At 39.3% G+C, this 17,114-nt stretch overlaps 1 protein-coding gene across 1 annotated transcript; it reads left to right on the plus strand.

Annotated features, from left to right (window-relative positions):
• LOC145054201 (uncharacterized) lies at nt 1–555 on the plus strand. Its single transcript, XM_079002346.1, has one exon. It carries the CDS (start codon nt 1–3, stop codon nt 553–555), a length of 555 nt encoding a protein of 184 aa, XP_078858472.1.
• Nucleotides 556–17,114: the final 16,559 nt, after the last annotated feature.

Genomic DNA, 17,114 nt, shown 5'->3' on the forward strand with positions numbered 1-17,114 from the left:
ATGGCCAAGAAAGTATGGAGCTTGATTCGTGTCATGTTCTCCATGTTGAAGAAGGGCATTTCCAACACTAAATTCTTCGCTTATTTTAACTTGGTGATCAAGCGTGGCAAGATCGCCGGAAAAGCCTTACACAACCTTCTGTTCCACCGCCACCACAACTGGGCTTCCGCCACCTCCCACAACCACCTACACCACCTCCCCTCTGGAGAACACGAATTCATGAGCTGCAACAACACCCCTCCGAACCCAGTCTCCCTCTTTTCCACCCTCAAGAACCAAAACAAATACCTTTCGGTTCCCAGTACTCACGTGTCGCCTTGTGTAGACGACATTGATAACATTTGCGTTGATTCTGAACTTCTGAAAGCACTTGATATGCTGACAACCACGGCGTCGCCGGCAATGCTGGGAACCAGGAAGAGTCATATGGTCAAGCAGCTGAGGATAACAGACTCGCCGTTTCCGGTGAGTAACGATGACGAAGATGCTGAAGTGGACGAGGCTGCTGAGAAGTTCATAATGAGGTTTTATAACGGTTTGAGACGGCAAAACTAACCGAGGGTGTAAAGTGTCATTAGTTATTAGTTCTTCTCTGCCACTTTTATTCTTTCACTATTAAGAATTATTATAATAAATTTCAACAATTCAACGATTTAGAAGTTGTCGAATATATGATAATGTGTCTGCAACATTCCAAATTAATATATTCAAAAGAAAATATATTATTATTTTAATAATAGTTATCGTAATTAACTAATTATATTTAATGTATTAGTTATTCATACAGATTGTAAAATTAGACAAAAACACAAGGAAAATGAATTATAAGCCAATGAAGTTTTCAAGCCGTTCAAAAAATCACAATTATATTTTGTCTGCTCAAAAAAACCTAACGAATTTAACATTTTATCTAAAAAAGCCCAACTAACTTACACTTCTCATTTAGGGTCAACCAGCTAAAGAAAGTCAACGGATGACATGACTTATGACGTGTAATTAAATATCGGAAAATGACTTGTAACACCAATGAAATTTCAAAACCGTTCCAAAAAACCCAATCATGTTTTGTTTGTTGAAAAAAACCCAACGAACTTATGCTTTTGTTCAATTCTTATTAGAGACAATCAGATTCTTTAGGTATACAACTAGTTGGAAAATGACATGACATTATATTTAATGACATGAAATAAACAGATTAGAATTACCCTTTATATATCGATTTAGGGTTTGGAGAAGAGAAAAACGAACGACATTTGTGTTCGATCTCTTGTAATAACTACTTATTCTTCTTTTTTTCAATCGTTGATGTCTAACTCAAGATCTACAAAGAAGATATTTGATGATGCAAACTCTTGTGGACATAGATGCCCTTCTCGGATTTGGACATCTAGAATTGAGGATCATCTAAAGATAATGTTTAAGCTTGTTCGAACAGATGGGTAAGTGTAATTGAAAGCTTTATCATGTCCATTTTAATAAGGTTTTGTTTTTGAAAGAAACCAAACAAATAGACATAATATGGACATGATAAAGCTTTCAATTACACTTACCCATCTGTTCGAACAAGTCCTGAACTTTTTCTCTGGATGATCCTACATTCTAGATGTCCACAACCACAAGGGTTTTCATCATCAGATATCTTCTTTGTAGCTTGAGTTGGACATCAACGATTGAGAGGAAGAATGAGAAGTAGCTATTACAAGAGACTGAACACATACACCGTTCATTTTTCTCTTCTCCAAGCCCTAAATCGATATATAAAGGGCAATTCTAACATGTTTATTCCATGTCATTAAATATAATGTCACGTCATTTTCCAACTAGTTGTATACCTAATGAATCTGGTTGCCTCTAATGAGAATTGAACAAAAGTGTAAGTTTGTTGGGTTTTTTTAACAAACAAAACATGCTTGGGGTTTTTTGAACGTTTTGAAACTTCGTTGGTCTTACAAGTCATTTTCCGATATTTAATTACACGTCATAAGCCATGTCACTCGTTAACTTTCATTAGCCGGTTGACCCTAAATGAGAAGTGAACGAAAATGTAAGTTAGATTGGCTTTTTTAGACAAAAGGTTGAGTTCGTTGGGTTTTCTTGAATAAACAAAACATAATTGGGTTTTTGAACGGTTTGAAAACTTCGTTAGGCTTATAAGTCATTTTCCCCAAAAACATATTGTCAAACCAATCCAGCTTGAGCGTATCCTCTTTAATGCATGTTCAAATTTTATCTTATATGACCCGAATTAAACGCATTTTGATTAGTTGCCTAACATGTCGAATTGCCACATATACAAACAAGTCATGAAACGATGCTTCATGATAGTTATAGTAATATATTGGCATGCCAAATGGAATTCAACATCTCAAGGTTACTCATAGATCGAGAATGTAAGGGATTGAATTCATGAGGCTTGTTAACAAATAACTCAATCTGGAGATGGTAATTAAACACATTTCATCTTGTGTAAACGACGCATCCTTGTCACCAAATAAATTTGCAAATGCTATTTTATGTGGCCATCCGCTCAGAATTCATATAACATAACCCCATGAATAAGGAGTGGGTCCCCACGACCATAAGTATGTTTGCCCAATACGCGGAGGTCATGGACTCAGATAACGTTATTCATATTCCTCTTTATAACTCCTTAAACATTACCCGCATATGGTTTGGAAATGATGTGTCCATTAATTAAAAAACAAATTATTAAAACTCAACAACACTCATAAAACATTATTTTCGTATAGATGGATCTCACATTTTTGCAAATGCCATCTATGAAAATACTAGATCCATCTTAGCAAATAATTATTTTTTCAAAGATAGTTCTCTTTTTTCGTAGAAGTCAGATACAAAAATGTTAGATGTATGTGAGAAAATATCATTTTTCTTTCATATATATATATATATATATATATATATATATATATATATATATATATATATATATATATATATTGTTATCATCAACACATATATCATATCTCTAAAACAATCTGCCCCATCCCGTCGGTTCTCACGTTTTGATCCTATATAAAGACCTTACGAGTTTAACCTATAGGATCAATGCGAACAACAAGTTGGCTATGCTGCTTAGGGGGATTCCCTGGCAGGAAACGATAATTAGTAAAGACATCAAATGAGAGGAATGAACTAAATCTCATCGCCAAACATATACCGCAAGACAATTAAGTCAGGGGTGGTTATCTAGATAACGATGCCTAACAGTGGTCTGGCCCTGAGGTATTTGTACTTGAAGTACTACCACAGACTCACCCTAACTGGCAACATCCCATCATACATACCTAGTAGTGGTCTATTACTAAAACACCCTATTTTTCAGTCTACGAAGTTCCCTTAATTACTTCGTGAAAGAAAACCACTGACACCCAAAGCTCATCAAAAGTTATTGCTTCGTAGAATCCTTGGAAGTTGAAAGTCAATAAAAAGACAACACTAAAGTGGTAATATAGTACATTGAAAGAACACACAGTCCTAATCCTGTGACTCATATGATTCATTTACACTTGCATAATATGAGAATGCATCTCTCCACAATACAGTTTGTTTGTGGTTGATATCTCACTCTGGTAGATCCCCAGACGTACCTTTCGGTTGCCTGATTTGGACCCATCATTTTTGGTCATCCAATGAAGAGGGGGAATGCTAATATATCACACATGTATGTGAAACATCCCCACCGATCATCATCACCATCATTGTAAATGAATTAAAATTTAGGGGGGGGGGGATACAACCTATATGTAGGGCATACCCCGCTGATCTTCAAAGTTCTACTGTAACACCCAGATATTGAGGTATATTATTCATAATTAAATTATCATTTTGAGGATTTCCACGACATGGTGGAGTCACCACCACGATGTGGCGAGGCGAGAAGGGTTCGCATGTTTCATTTAAGTCACCATGGTGTGGCAGTATTGGCCACGCCGTGATGGACAACTGACGTAAAAACCCTATTTTTCCGGGTTTGCTCCCTATTTAACGGAATGAAGAGACTAGGGTTTGTTCATCCTCAGCCTCCATCGGCCTCCTCAAGCCCTAAGGAAAACCCTAATCACTTTCCTCTATTATTGAGCTAGTTTCGGTGTACCTTGAATCTAAAAAAGGAAAAAGGAAGAAAAGATCAAGCAAGCAAGTCTCCATTCTTCACCTTAGCACTCTTTTGGACCTTTTTGAGTGTCCAAGACTCGATTTTTATCATGCTAGGTTGATAGATCTTGAGTTGTGTCCCATTAACTTCTTGTTTTTGCTTGTTGGGATGGTGAGATCTCTTAAAGTTTGCGACTTTATCTCTGGGGCATTTGGTGTAATTTGTGCCTTGGATCTGGAGTGTGGTTGAGTTTTCAATCCATGCATGAGATTTAGGCCATAAAACCTCATTTTTGACCGAATATAGGTTCAAGATATGCATTAGACATGCATGTTTATAAAGCACCAATTTTTAGGTTAGTTTTGGTGCTAGAATCACTTATGGAAAGGATGGACTTCAAAATTTATGGAATAAGTGCTTATTGGTTAAGATCTTGCATTGTTAAGTCTTTTGGGACTTAGGGATTTGGGTTTTGGACCTTTTAGGTTGTCCTTCTAGATCACATTTTGGACCTGATCTGAGCTTTAGAACTCTTGGAATCGAAGAAAACAACTTAATGTATTAAGCTATTAGAACCCCCAGCTACCACGGTGTGGTCCTAGGTTACCATAGCATGGAACTGAGATTTTCCCGATTATTTGGTCGTATGCGGGCCACGATGTGGCCAAGGAAGACTACGTCGTGATGGTCGGCTGGAGTCAACATTGACTATTGACTTTAACTGTTGACCTTAAGGGTTGACTTTTGACTTGTGTATTTTTGTTCAACTATTAATGTCCTAACAGGTAGATTAAGGTTTTGCCTTGTGTGATTATCTAGGTGGTGTTTAACACCTGTTGTGGGATTTTAAGGGCGTGTTGACTTTTGAGCTGCTATGCGAGGTGAGTTTTCTCACTATACTGTAGGATGCTAGGGATTGTATATGCTTGTCATCTTTGTGACTCCTGCTGTATGCGTTGTATGCCTATGCTCCTGTTTTCTATATATATATATATATATATATATATATATATATATATATATATATATATATATATATATGCGGGGTGAAATAGACCCCGTACAACCTTGTGCTGACATATGAGTTGAAATAGAATTGGGAATGAAATAGGCTCAGTACATCCTTGAGCTGACATATATGTATGGTATGCGGTATTTTGGGGAACTCACTAAGCTTCATGCTTACAGTTTTGAGTTTATGTTTCAGGTACTTCCGGTTTGAAGGGGAAGAGCTTGGGATGATCGTATTGCACACACCATGATTTTCTGCTTTATTAAATCTAATGTACTTTTGAGATGTTTATGGACACTCTCTTAATACCTTATGGTTTTGACAAACATGTTTGGTTGATGGTTTATTTAATATAAAAACAAAAAAGTTTGGTTCTGAGTTTTGGGACGTTACATCTACTCTCCGTTCTCATCACACACGTACCCTGAATATGCTGCCATCCTTTATCCAAACTTAATTGAAATAAGCATCTCTTTTAAGTCTTAGGATATAATTAAGATCTCTTTACTTAACTCGAGCTAAGCATCATTTATAAGTCGTATCTTTCCACTAGGCAATACTACAATGCTTAAAGTTAACATCCAACACCTACTTTGTTAGGCAACACTATTATATCCTAGGGTATATATTCAACACAAAGTCTCAGACATTAATATATAATTATCTTCTTAGTAATAACACTTGTATTATTATTATCGTATATACATCATAACACATATATAACCATATTTGGTTCGCATAATATATGTCCTCAAATATACACTTAACACACAGGCTAGGCAATAATCATATAATTAACATATAACTCTCAACAAATATTTTAATATATTTAAGTAATACTTGCATTAAAATCATGTTAATGAAAGTAACTATGCACTGACCCGACTTAGTGTAACACCCAGCCAATAAGGTAATTTCCTTTTTACCTCAAAGTATTTAAATTTGGAAAAAATAGTCCTTATGTCATGCGTATCTGGGGCGTACGCAAGGTATAAGCCCTTAAGTTTGGACGTGAATGCATGGGAGTACGCATGTTGTACTCATAAGGTACGTAGGGCGTACTCATCAGATGAGCAAACCCATGTTTTTAGGGTTCGATCCCTATATTATGTCATTAACTACCTTGAGACCCTCCTCCCATTTGACTCCTTGCAAATCCTAACCATCATTTGTGAAATATTGAGCTCATTTTGGTGTTTGGTGTTCATCTTTGAAGGAAGAAAGTGATTGGAAAGCTAGTGAGAAGTTTCAAGTCTTGTAGATAAGAGTTTTTCACTTTTCAAGCAACCTCCAAAAGGTATAAAGTTCTGAACTTGATGAATGTTTCAGTAGATCTTGCTAGTTCTTGAGTTTTTGTGCATTTTGGTCCCATGATCTTGGTATATATGAGTATGGCCTACTTTAGACTAAATGAGATGTCCTTTCAGATGTTTTTGAGTGTTTATAGTTATAAAAATGTGATCTCAGTCCCTTTCTCCCATCCATGCAAGAGTTATGGAGATTCGGTTTTAGGTAGTTAGTTAGGGTTTGGATTATGGAGCACTTCTAGTCATGAAAAGTCATAAAGTTGGAAACTTTACGATTAAGGAAATTATTTGGGGATAGATATGAGTTCTAAACATAATGTCTTAATGGATTAAGCATTTTAAGAGAATATTGGGGGTTGATCGAGTATGTTGGGTGTACCTAGTGGTATGCAACGCGTACTAGGTTTAAGCCCCGTAATCTGGGGAGGGATCTACTATGCCATGCATAGTTGTAGAGTACGCAGGGCATACTCCACATGTGTTGGCCCTTTGAATTTTGACCTTGACCTTTGATAATGGATTTAACCAGGTTTGACTTAAGGGCATTTGGGGAAATTTAAATAGTAATTTTGTAACGTCTGGTTTCTGGTATGTATTTAAAATTATAATTTATTCACTTTCATTGAGGAATTCGACGAGTTGGGAGTGGGAGCCCCAGACTCGTCGAGTAGGAATAATTTGGGACGCGGGTTAAGGAACCTACTCGACGAGTTGAGAGGCCCCAACTCGACGAGTAGGATGGCAGAAATGAAACCCTAATTTTCATGGTTTTGCACCCTATTTAAAGGCCTTAATGTCTTATTGTGGCCTCTCTCATCGTCCCCTTAGTCCAGAGAAAACCCTAATCGTGCCTCTTTCTCCATTTTGAGTGTGTGAGAGTCTAAAGAGTGTTCTTTGGTTCTTTTCTTGAAGGAGTGTGAAGTTGGTGGTGCAAAGTGGAAGGGATAAGCTCTAGATTCAGGATTTTCAGTGTGGTTAAAACCATTTGGAGGTATAAATTCGATACCTTGACTGTTTATTTGCTTGAGCTCTTCTTTGAGAAGTGTATGGCCTTTAGTAGCTTGTTTTGGTGTCATTTATGGATATGAGCATGTTATGAAGTTATGACTTCAGATATAGACATTTCATGGCCTATTAAGACTTAAAGTTGCCAACTTTATCAAGTCTTGGTCCTCCTCCATGCCCTAGGTCCCTTATAAAGCTTAGTTTTAGTGTTTTTAGCCTCTTGATACCATGCATGGACGTAAAATTAGCAACTTTACGTGGTATCTCAACCCAAGGGGACCAGATCTATGGTTTGGAGGCATTAGACTCGCTTGGAAGTGACTAAATGAGTTAAGACTAGGGAAAATCGACGAGTTGGTTACCCAAATTGGCAAGTTGGATCATGTTCCCCCGACCTTTTTTATTACTGAGCAAACCCGACGAGTTGATAAGATGACTCGACGAGTTGGCTAGGGTTTTCTCGGGTTTTTTGAAGACAGAAGGAACTCGACGAGTCCACAAGAGGACTCGACGAGTTGTACTGAAAAGTCCCGATTCTATTGAGAAGGAGGAACTCAACGAATTGGAGGAAAAATCGACGAGTTGGATTGATATTTCATGATTCTGTGATTTATGGGAACTCGGAGAGTTGAGGAGTGAACTCGACGAGTTGAGTCAACTCGGAGCATTTACATTGACTTTGACTTGGACCAAGTTGCCCTTAAGGGGGTTATGAGCGTGAAAGAGTAACTAAGGAAATCTTTTATGTATAGGAGCTTGAGTTGGGTTGATTTTCGGAGCCGAGGATTTTTAGCTACTTTTCAGTATTTGAGGTGAGTTACCTTCCTATAGAAGTGGGTCGAAGGCACCAATGCTGGCCCACTAGTAGCTGATTATTGTAGAGATGATTGTCTTTGTGATAATTGTCTGGTATGATACTATCTGTTATGTTTTATGTGCTAGTATGCTATGATATTATGTGATAGAGGTAGGAGGGGTGAAATAGTCCCCATAACCGGTCGAAAAGACCGAAGGGGTAGGCCAACACCCATATATGCTAGGCAGTATGAAGTTTATGTGTATATATACTAGGGTATTATGTGGTAGTGGTAGGGGTGAAATAGTCCCTGTAACCGGTTGAAAGAGACCGAAGGGGTAGGCCAACACCCATATATGCTAGGCGGTTACCGGTTGAAAGAGACTGAAGGGGTAGGCCAGCACCCTGATATGTTAGGCGGTTATAGGTTGAAAGAGGACGAAGGGGTAGGCCAGTACCCGAATATGCTAGGCAGTATGTGTAATGTATGGTATGTGGTATGATAGGGGAACTCACTGAGCTTCATGCTTACAGTTTTCAGTTTTGGTTTCAGGTACTTCTTCTTCAAAAGGGAAGGAGCTGGCATGATCGCAGCACATCACACTATGTTTTCCGCACACAAGATCTTTGGGAGTGATACTCTGATGATGTTTTATTATGACATATTTTGCATTATTGACATTTTGGTTTTGATATGTGATGACACGATGGATGTTTTATACTAATGGTTTTATAATTACTCAATTAAAATTGAATTTTTTGTTCTTAAATTTTGGGATGTTACAAGTTGAGATGGGGTCCCTGTTATTTGTATATGTGATCTGTTGAGGTAGTATTTGGAACAGTGATCCGTTCAGCTATTTTCAGACTGTGAGTTGAGTTTTCCTCATTGTTCTCGTGGGTTGAAGGCACCAATGCCTACCTAGTAGGTTATGTATCATGGCATATAGGATAATATTATTCTAGTTATATGATAGATTGATAGACTTGTATGGTGTAACGCCCGTGTTTCTGGGCTTGCCATTTTTAGCAATGTAATAGTCTAGGTTAACCTTTGTAACCCCAATTTGAAATAATAAAATGTATTATTTGTGAATTATGTGATTTATGTGTGTGTTCTTAATTTTTATAATTTAATGAATTAAGAATAAAATAAGCGTCAAAATTAAAGTGTGAGATAAGCCCGATATCTTTGCATAAAGTTGTAGTGGTTGAAACAAGGATTCCGGAGATATACGGAATGCCAAAATCCGAGTTATAACGAGGAAATTATGACCTGTCGAAGTTTCGTGACAGAACCGGCACGACGCCGAGTGACGTAAAATATGAATTTAAGATAGAGCGATATTTAGCCTTAGCGATCTAAACGAAAGTCGTAGATTTCGTTAAACCGAGAGCGTGCATAAAAGGAACGCCTAAATCTGACTTCGTATGAGGAAGTTATGATTTTCTGAAGTTTCGACTGGGTAGTATGCAGCCCGAATACTCGATTTGAGATCGAGCGGTTTTTAGCCGAAACAATCTAAATGAGAATCGAAGATCTCGTTGTTAGTAGCGAAACGATGAAAAGATAGGCGAGAACGGACGTCGGACGAAGGAGTTATGATTTTATAACGAAGTTTCCCTGTCCGGGCCTTCTAAAAATAATTAATAAAAATAAAAGTCAAAATGAGCCGACGGAGTCTAAACGAAAGTTGTAGAGCGTAGTCTCACCTTCGCGTGGATATAAAGAACGTCGAAAACGGAGTTCGTATGAAGGAGATATGAATTTTTGAAGTTTAATAAATATTTAATATTTATTTTTAATTAACCTCCAATATTATCCGAAGAGAGGTAAGTCGGTCTATCCGAAGTACGCACCGCATACTGCTGTACGCCCCGCGTACAACGAAGGGCACTCGAGTACTCCGAAGTCGTGTGCAATGACGTACGAGGGCCGATGACGTAAGCGCTGACGACCACCGAGGCGTACGCCCCGCGTACGTGCGAGGGTTCAGCACCTATAAAAGGGGATCCAAAGGCAGCCGGGTTTCATTCACAAATTCCATCCCTCTCTCTAGTCCTTTGCCTCGTTTTGTGTGCCGTTTGTACCCCGAAGCCCCGGTATTATTCCTGAGCCCCGAAGCGAGACCCGAAGCCCCGAGAATCCCGAAGAGCGTTATTCCCGAGCCGAAGCCCTGCCCGCGAGGAGCCCGGTTTTTGTGAAGATCTTCCAGATCTACGGAGAGACGCTACTTCTGCAAGCGGTAGTGCTGCCCGATCATCTTCTGATCAAGTGAGTGTGTAGTTATTTTCTTTCCAACGCAATATTATGAAGTATTTAATATAAAATATGTGCTACGTATATATATTTTGTGGTTATATATGTATATTCTCTATGAAATACGTGTTATGTGTGTGTGCCTCATCTGTTATGTGGAATATGTATTGATTAAAGCATGCTATACAGGTTTTTAAACAATGTATAAAAATGTATATTTTTATCTACTAATATGTTGGGTAGAACATGGGTAGATAATTGGTGTGAAATAAATAGATGAGAGGCCTCGGTGTTATTGGTGTTATTCTAGTCATTTAGCAGAGTATGGATGACGACCACGGACTATTCTAGACTGTCCTGTGGAACACTAGCAGGCTCATTACCTGTAGGTGTTGTGAACGACGTGTTCACCGGTGTACTCTATCCCCCACATGGTTGCCTTTAGGACACTTATTGTTGAGGAAGCCCCTCTGCAGTAATGTCCGTCCCGATGAAAATCCTGAAATAAGTTCCTTATAATAGACGTTATTTTTAGGAACGTAAGGTGAGGATAACGAGAATGGGTAATCGGGTTTATTGTTGATCGTTGTAATTAAATATAATTATTGTGGGTTTGAAAACCTTATATGCTCACCAGGCTCCCAAGCCTGACCCACTCAGTTTAATTGTATTACAGGAAGTGGCGCAAGAACTTAAGATGGGCGAATCATCAAGTTGTTTTTGTTTACAAGTCTGCATATGTATATATTTGTTGAATGACTTGTAATGTAATCGTTTATGCTTTATGATCTATATCGGAACATGATATCCTGACTTTTGATTATGAAATGAAATCATATTTCTATATGAAATGTTTTGATAAATATCTATTTTATCATGTTTTGTTTTTGGGAACAAATTCCGCATCTCTTTTAAAATCAAACGGATTTACTCTGAAAATGTTTAAAAAGCATAAATGAAATCGGTCTTTTCTGGCCGAGATTTTGGGGATGTCACAGTTGGTATCAGAGCATTAGTTTAAGCGAACTAGGAATTTGTAGGATTTCTAGACTTAAACTTAGTATGCTAAGTGGAGATTGGGAGATGTGTGTCTGATAAATTTAGACACGAGCACTAGTTTATTTTAGGAGAGTTGCCTAAAATGCTTTTATGTGCTATGTTGCCATACATGATATTAGTTGTTCGGATCTACGGTTTGTTGCCAACCGGATCTGAAAGTTTATGTGTTTAGGATTCTAAGCGTATGTATACGATATTAGAACTAGCATGTAATCGTTTGGAGTAATAAGGTGAAATTATTCGGTGTGTAGATCAAAAATGGTGAGAACAAGAAGCGGAGTTGGAAATGCTGATGAAAACAGGAATGAACTGCCTGTAATTCAACAAGTACCTGTTGTAGCTGATGCACCTGAGCCGATAACAATGGCTGGTGTACAAATGATGATTCAAATGATGTTGGATCATCAGATGGAAGAAACAAGGCGCTTGCTTAGGCAGAATCGTGAAGAACCGTCAATTCAAGCGGAAGAGCCCGAGGAGAATGGAGGGCAGTCTGGAGGAGAAAACTTTAGTGGGATTATTGGTCAAGACGAACAACCAGTGGTTAGACGCAATAACCAGTATGGAGGAAATGATGGTCGTGGGTGCAAGTATAAGGATTTCATGGCATCCAAACCACCATGTCTATCCGGAAGCCCGACGCCGGTGCAAGTTATGGACTGGGTCTCCGAAATGGAGACTATGTTTGAAAGTTGCGAATGCAGCAACAGGCAGAAGACCGCTCTTGCGATCCCTCTGCTAAAATCTGGGGTGTTGAGTTGGTGGAAGCTGTTAGCTGACTCTATGCCCAAGGGAGAAGCAAGCAAAATGTGTTGGGAAGACTTTGTGGAACAACTAAAACTGCAATACTGCTCCGAGCAGGACCTTCTGGAAATCAGTAATGAGTTTCAGAATTTGAAGAAAGGGAAATTGAGCGTTACTGAATACGCTGCAAGTTTCACAGAAAAGATGAAGTTTATCCTATATTTGGTGCCTACAGAACTCTCTAAGGTCAACAAATTTGCCCTTGGACTACCAGCGGACTATGGTCCAATGGTTAAGCAAGCAACCACATTGAAAGCCGCCATCTGGGCTGCTAGAAATGTTGAGACCCAGATCAGGGAAAAAGGTCTGGAAAGGTCAGAGGTTGGCGAGAAAAGGAAAATCGATGGATTTTCAGGGTCCAGCAAGAAAAGTAAATTCTCGAAGTCTAGTTCGAGAGGAAGTGGAGGAAAGGTAGAGGCGAAATGGTGCGACAAGTGCAAGAAGAAGCATCATGGGAAGTGTGGCGGGGAAACCACATGCTTCAAATGTGGAAAGCTAGGGCATTATGCCAACGACTGCACCTTCACCAAGAATGTTTGTTATGGTTGTGGTGAGGAGGGGCACATCTCAAGGGATTGTCCGAAAAAGAAGGAAGCAGCAAAACCCAACATTCCGCGAAAGCCAAAGGCGAGAGCATTCCAGATGACACTGGAAGCTGCTAAAGATGAAGTTGATGTCACTTCAGGTACCTTTCTCGTTAACAAATTTTCTGCCCAAATTTTATTTGATTCTGGAGCCAACTACTCCTTCATATTGCATGAATTTGGTAGAAAACTAGCTTTGCCTGTTGATAGACTAGATAATGCCTTATTAGTCGAAGTTGCTAGTGGCAAGTTTGTACCTGTTAGCTATCGCATGAAAAACATCTTAATTGACTTGAATGGGAATAAGTTCCACGAGGAATTATTACCTATCGAACTTAATGGTTTCGACATCGTTTTGGGAATGGATTGGCTTAGCGCCAATGATGCCGAAATTTTATGCAAGAAGAAAATAGTGAAAGTGAACCCGCCTGGGAAGGAATCGTTTATGGTGTATGGAGATAAACACAGAGTAAATTCTGGAATCATTTCTCTAATGAAAGCCAGAAAATGTTTGACCAAGGGGTGTACATTATACTTAGCATTCGTGATCGATGCTAAGAAGGAAAAGAAGGTGATGCAAAATATTCCTGTTGTGTGTGATTATCCGGAAGTATTTCCCAAAGATCTTCCTGGATTACCGCCCGATCGACAAGTAGAATTTCGTATCGACTTGTTGCCTGGAACAACGCCAATTGCAAAAGCACCTTATCGATTAGCACCAACGGAGATGAAGGAGCTAATGATGCAAATTCAAGAGTTATTGGACAAAGGTTTCATAAGACCTAGTTCATCACCCTGGGGAGCTCCGGTGTTATTCGTAAAGAAGAAAGATGGAAGCATGAGGATGTGCATTGATTACCGAGAGCTGAATAAGGCAACAATAAAGAATAGATATCTGTTGCCAAGGATTGATGACCTATTCGATTAACTACAAGGTTCAAGTTATTTTTCAAAGATCGACCTAAGGTCAGGATATCATCAGCTAAAGGTAAGAGAGCAGGATATAGAGAAGACTGCATTCAGAACGCGATATGGACACTATGAGTTCTTGGTTATGTCGTTTGGACTGACCAATGCTCCAACAGCATTCATGGATCTAATGAACAGAGTTTGTAATCCGTTCCTAGATAAATTTGTGATAGTGTTCATAGATGACATTCTGATTTATTCAAAAAGCCAAGAAGAGCATGGCAGACACTTGTGAGAAGTGTTGGAAGTCTTGAAGAAGGAGAAGTTGTATGCGAAGTTCTCCAAATGTGATTTCTGGATTCGTGAAGTCCAATTCTTGGGTCACGTGGTCAACCAAGAAGGGATAATGGTTGATCCAGCGAAGATCGAAGCTGTGATGAAATGGGAACAACCGAAAAGTCCCACGGAGATCCGAAGCTTTTTAGGATTAGCCGGATATTACCGAAGATTTATCCAAGGCTTTTCTTCGATCGCTAGTCCATTAACAGCTTTGACCCACAAAGGAGCTATTTATGCTTGGAATGATAAGCATAAAGAAGCATTCGAGAAGCTAAAGAAGAAACTATGCGAGGCACCGACACTTTCTCTACCCGATGGAGTTGAAGACTTCGCTGTTTATAGCGATGCGTCTGGGGTTGGATTGGGTTGTGTTTTGACCCAAAGGGATAAGGTGATCGCATATGCGTCTCGACAGCTGAAAGAGCATGAAAAGAACTACCCGACTCATGATTTGGAGTTGGCAGCGGTAGTTTTCGCACTGAAAATATGGAGGCATTACCTCTATGGCACGAAGTGCAAACTTTTCACTGATCATAAGAGTCTCCAATATCTCTTTAGTCAGAAAGAATTGAATATGAGGCAACGACGCTGGCTGGAATTACTTAAAGACTACGACTGTGAGATACTTTACCACCCCGGTAAAGCCAATATTGTTGCTGATGCTCTCAGTCGGAAAGTCAATCTTGAAAGAAGAAGGCCAAGAGCGTTGAGAATTGAAGTTGTCTCGACTATTTTGGAAAGTATCAAGAAAGCTCAAAGCGAAGCTTCTGAGAAGAATAACCGGAAGGAGGAACGTTTGGGCAAGACGTTGGTGTTCGGTATAAACAGTCACGGACTAAAGGTGTTCCAAGATCGGATTTGGATACCTAAGACGGGAGGAGTAAGAAATCTTCTGATGGAAGAAGCTCACAAAACCATGTACTCGATTCATCCCGGTAGCACAAAAATGTATAGGGACCTGAAACCCTATTATTGGTGGCCGACGATGAAGCTCGACATTGCGAAGTATGTGGCCGAGTGTGTGACCTGTGCAAGAGTCAAAGCACAACATCAGAAACCATACAGGAGTTTAGAACCATTACCTGTGCCTATGGGTAAGTGGGAAGACATTGCTATGGATTTTGTCACTAAACTACCCAGAACAAAAAGTGGTCACGACATGATTTGGGTGGTCGTTGATCGATTCACTAAGAGTGCGCATTTCATAGCAGCCAACGAGAAATGGTCTATGAAAAAGCTTGTGAATTCTTACGTGAAGGAAATTGTGAGGCTTCACGGTGTTCCGCTAACGATTGTGTCGGATTGTGATAGCCGTTTCACCTCGCGATTTTGGAAAAGTCTACAAGAGGAATTGGGTACCAAGTTGTGTTTAAGTACAACTTACCATCCGCATACTGATGGTCAGAGTGAACAGACGATACAAACACTTGAAGATATGCTGAGAGCGTGTACCTTGGAATTCCTAGGTAATTGGGATGAACATTTACCTTTGGTAGAATTTTCCTATAATAATAGTTTTCACTCGAGCATAAAGATGACACCTTATCAAGCATTGTATGGACAGAAGTGTCGTACGCCGTCTTGTTGGCTTGAGGCTGGGGAAAAGAAGTTTATGGGACCGGAGATAGTCCATCAAACGGCTGAAAAGTTGAGAATAATTAGGGAAAGAATGTTAGCCGCTCAAGACCGTCAAAAGAGTTATGCTGACAAAAAACGAAGACCGATGACTTTTGAAGTTGGGGATTCGGTTTTGCTTAAAGTCTCGCCGTGGAAGGGACTTATAAGATTTGGTAAAAGTGGAAAGTTAAGTCCAAGGTTTATTGGACCGTTTAAAGTTCTTCAGAGGATTGGGAACCAAGCTTACAAGCTCGAACTACCAGAAGAACTGAATGGAATTCATAACACTTTTCATGTGTGTTACTTGAGGAAGTTCACGGGAGAAGTTCCCGACATAATTCCACTTTCGGAGTTGAGGATCGATGAGAACAAAAGGTTGATTGAGGAACCGGAGGCAATCGTTGACCGAAAGACTAAGAAATTGCGACGTAAGATGGTTGAGTTAGTGCTTGTCCGATGGAAACACACGAATGGGCCGAATCTCACCTGGGAGACGGAGAGTGACATGATGAGTCGCTATCCGCATTTGTTTGCTGGTGTGTGATTTCGGGGACGGAATCATTTTAAGGTGGAGAGAATTGTAACGCCCGTGTTTCTGGGCTTGCCATTTTTAGCAATGTAATAGTCTAGGTTAACCTTTGTAACCCCAATTTGAAATAATAAAATGTATTATTTGTGAATTATGTGATTTATGTGTGTGTTCTTAATTTTTATAATTTAATGAATTAAGAATAAAATAAGCGTCAAAATTAAAGTGTGAGATAAGCCCGATATCTTTGCATAAAGTTGTAGTGGTTGAAACAAGGATTCCGGAGATATACGGAATGCCAAAATCCGAGTTATAACGAGGAAGTTATGACCTGTCGAAGTTTCGCGACAGAACCGGCACGACGCCGAGTGACGTAAAATATGAATTTAAGATAGAGCGATATTTAGCCTTAGCGATCTAAACGAAAGTCGTAGATTTCATTAAACCGAGAGCGTGCATAAAAGGAACGCCTAAATCTGACTTCGTATGAGGAAGTTATGATTTTCTGAAGTTTCGACTGGGCAGTATGCAGCCCGAATACTCGATTTGAGATCGAGTGGTTTTTAGCCGAAACAATCTAAATGAGAATCGAAGATCTCGTTGTTAGTAGCGAAACGATGAAAAGATAGGCGAGAACGGACGTCGGACGAAGGAGTTATGATTTTATAACGAAGTTTCCCTGTCCGGGCCTTCTAAAAATAATTAATAAAAATAAAAGTCAAAATGAGCCGACGGAGTCTAAACGAAAGTTGTAGAGCGTAGTCTCACCTTCGCGT

This window comes from Lactuca serriola, chromosome 1 (genome assembly GCF_051521515.1).
Source record: "Lactuca serriola cultivar US96UC23 chromosome 1, Lser_US96UC23_V15, whole genome shotgun sequence".
Taxonomy (NCBI): Eukaryota; Viridiplantae; Streptophyta; class Magnoliopsida; order Asterales; family Asteraceae; genus Lactuca; species Lactuca serriola.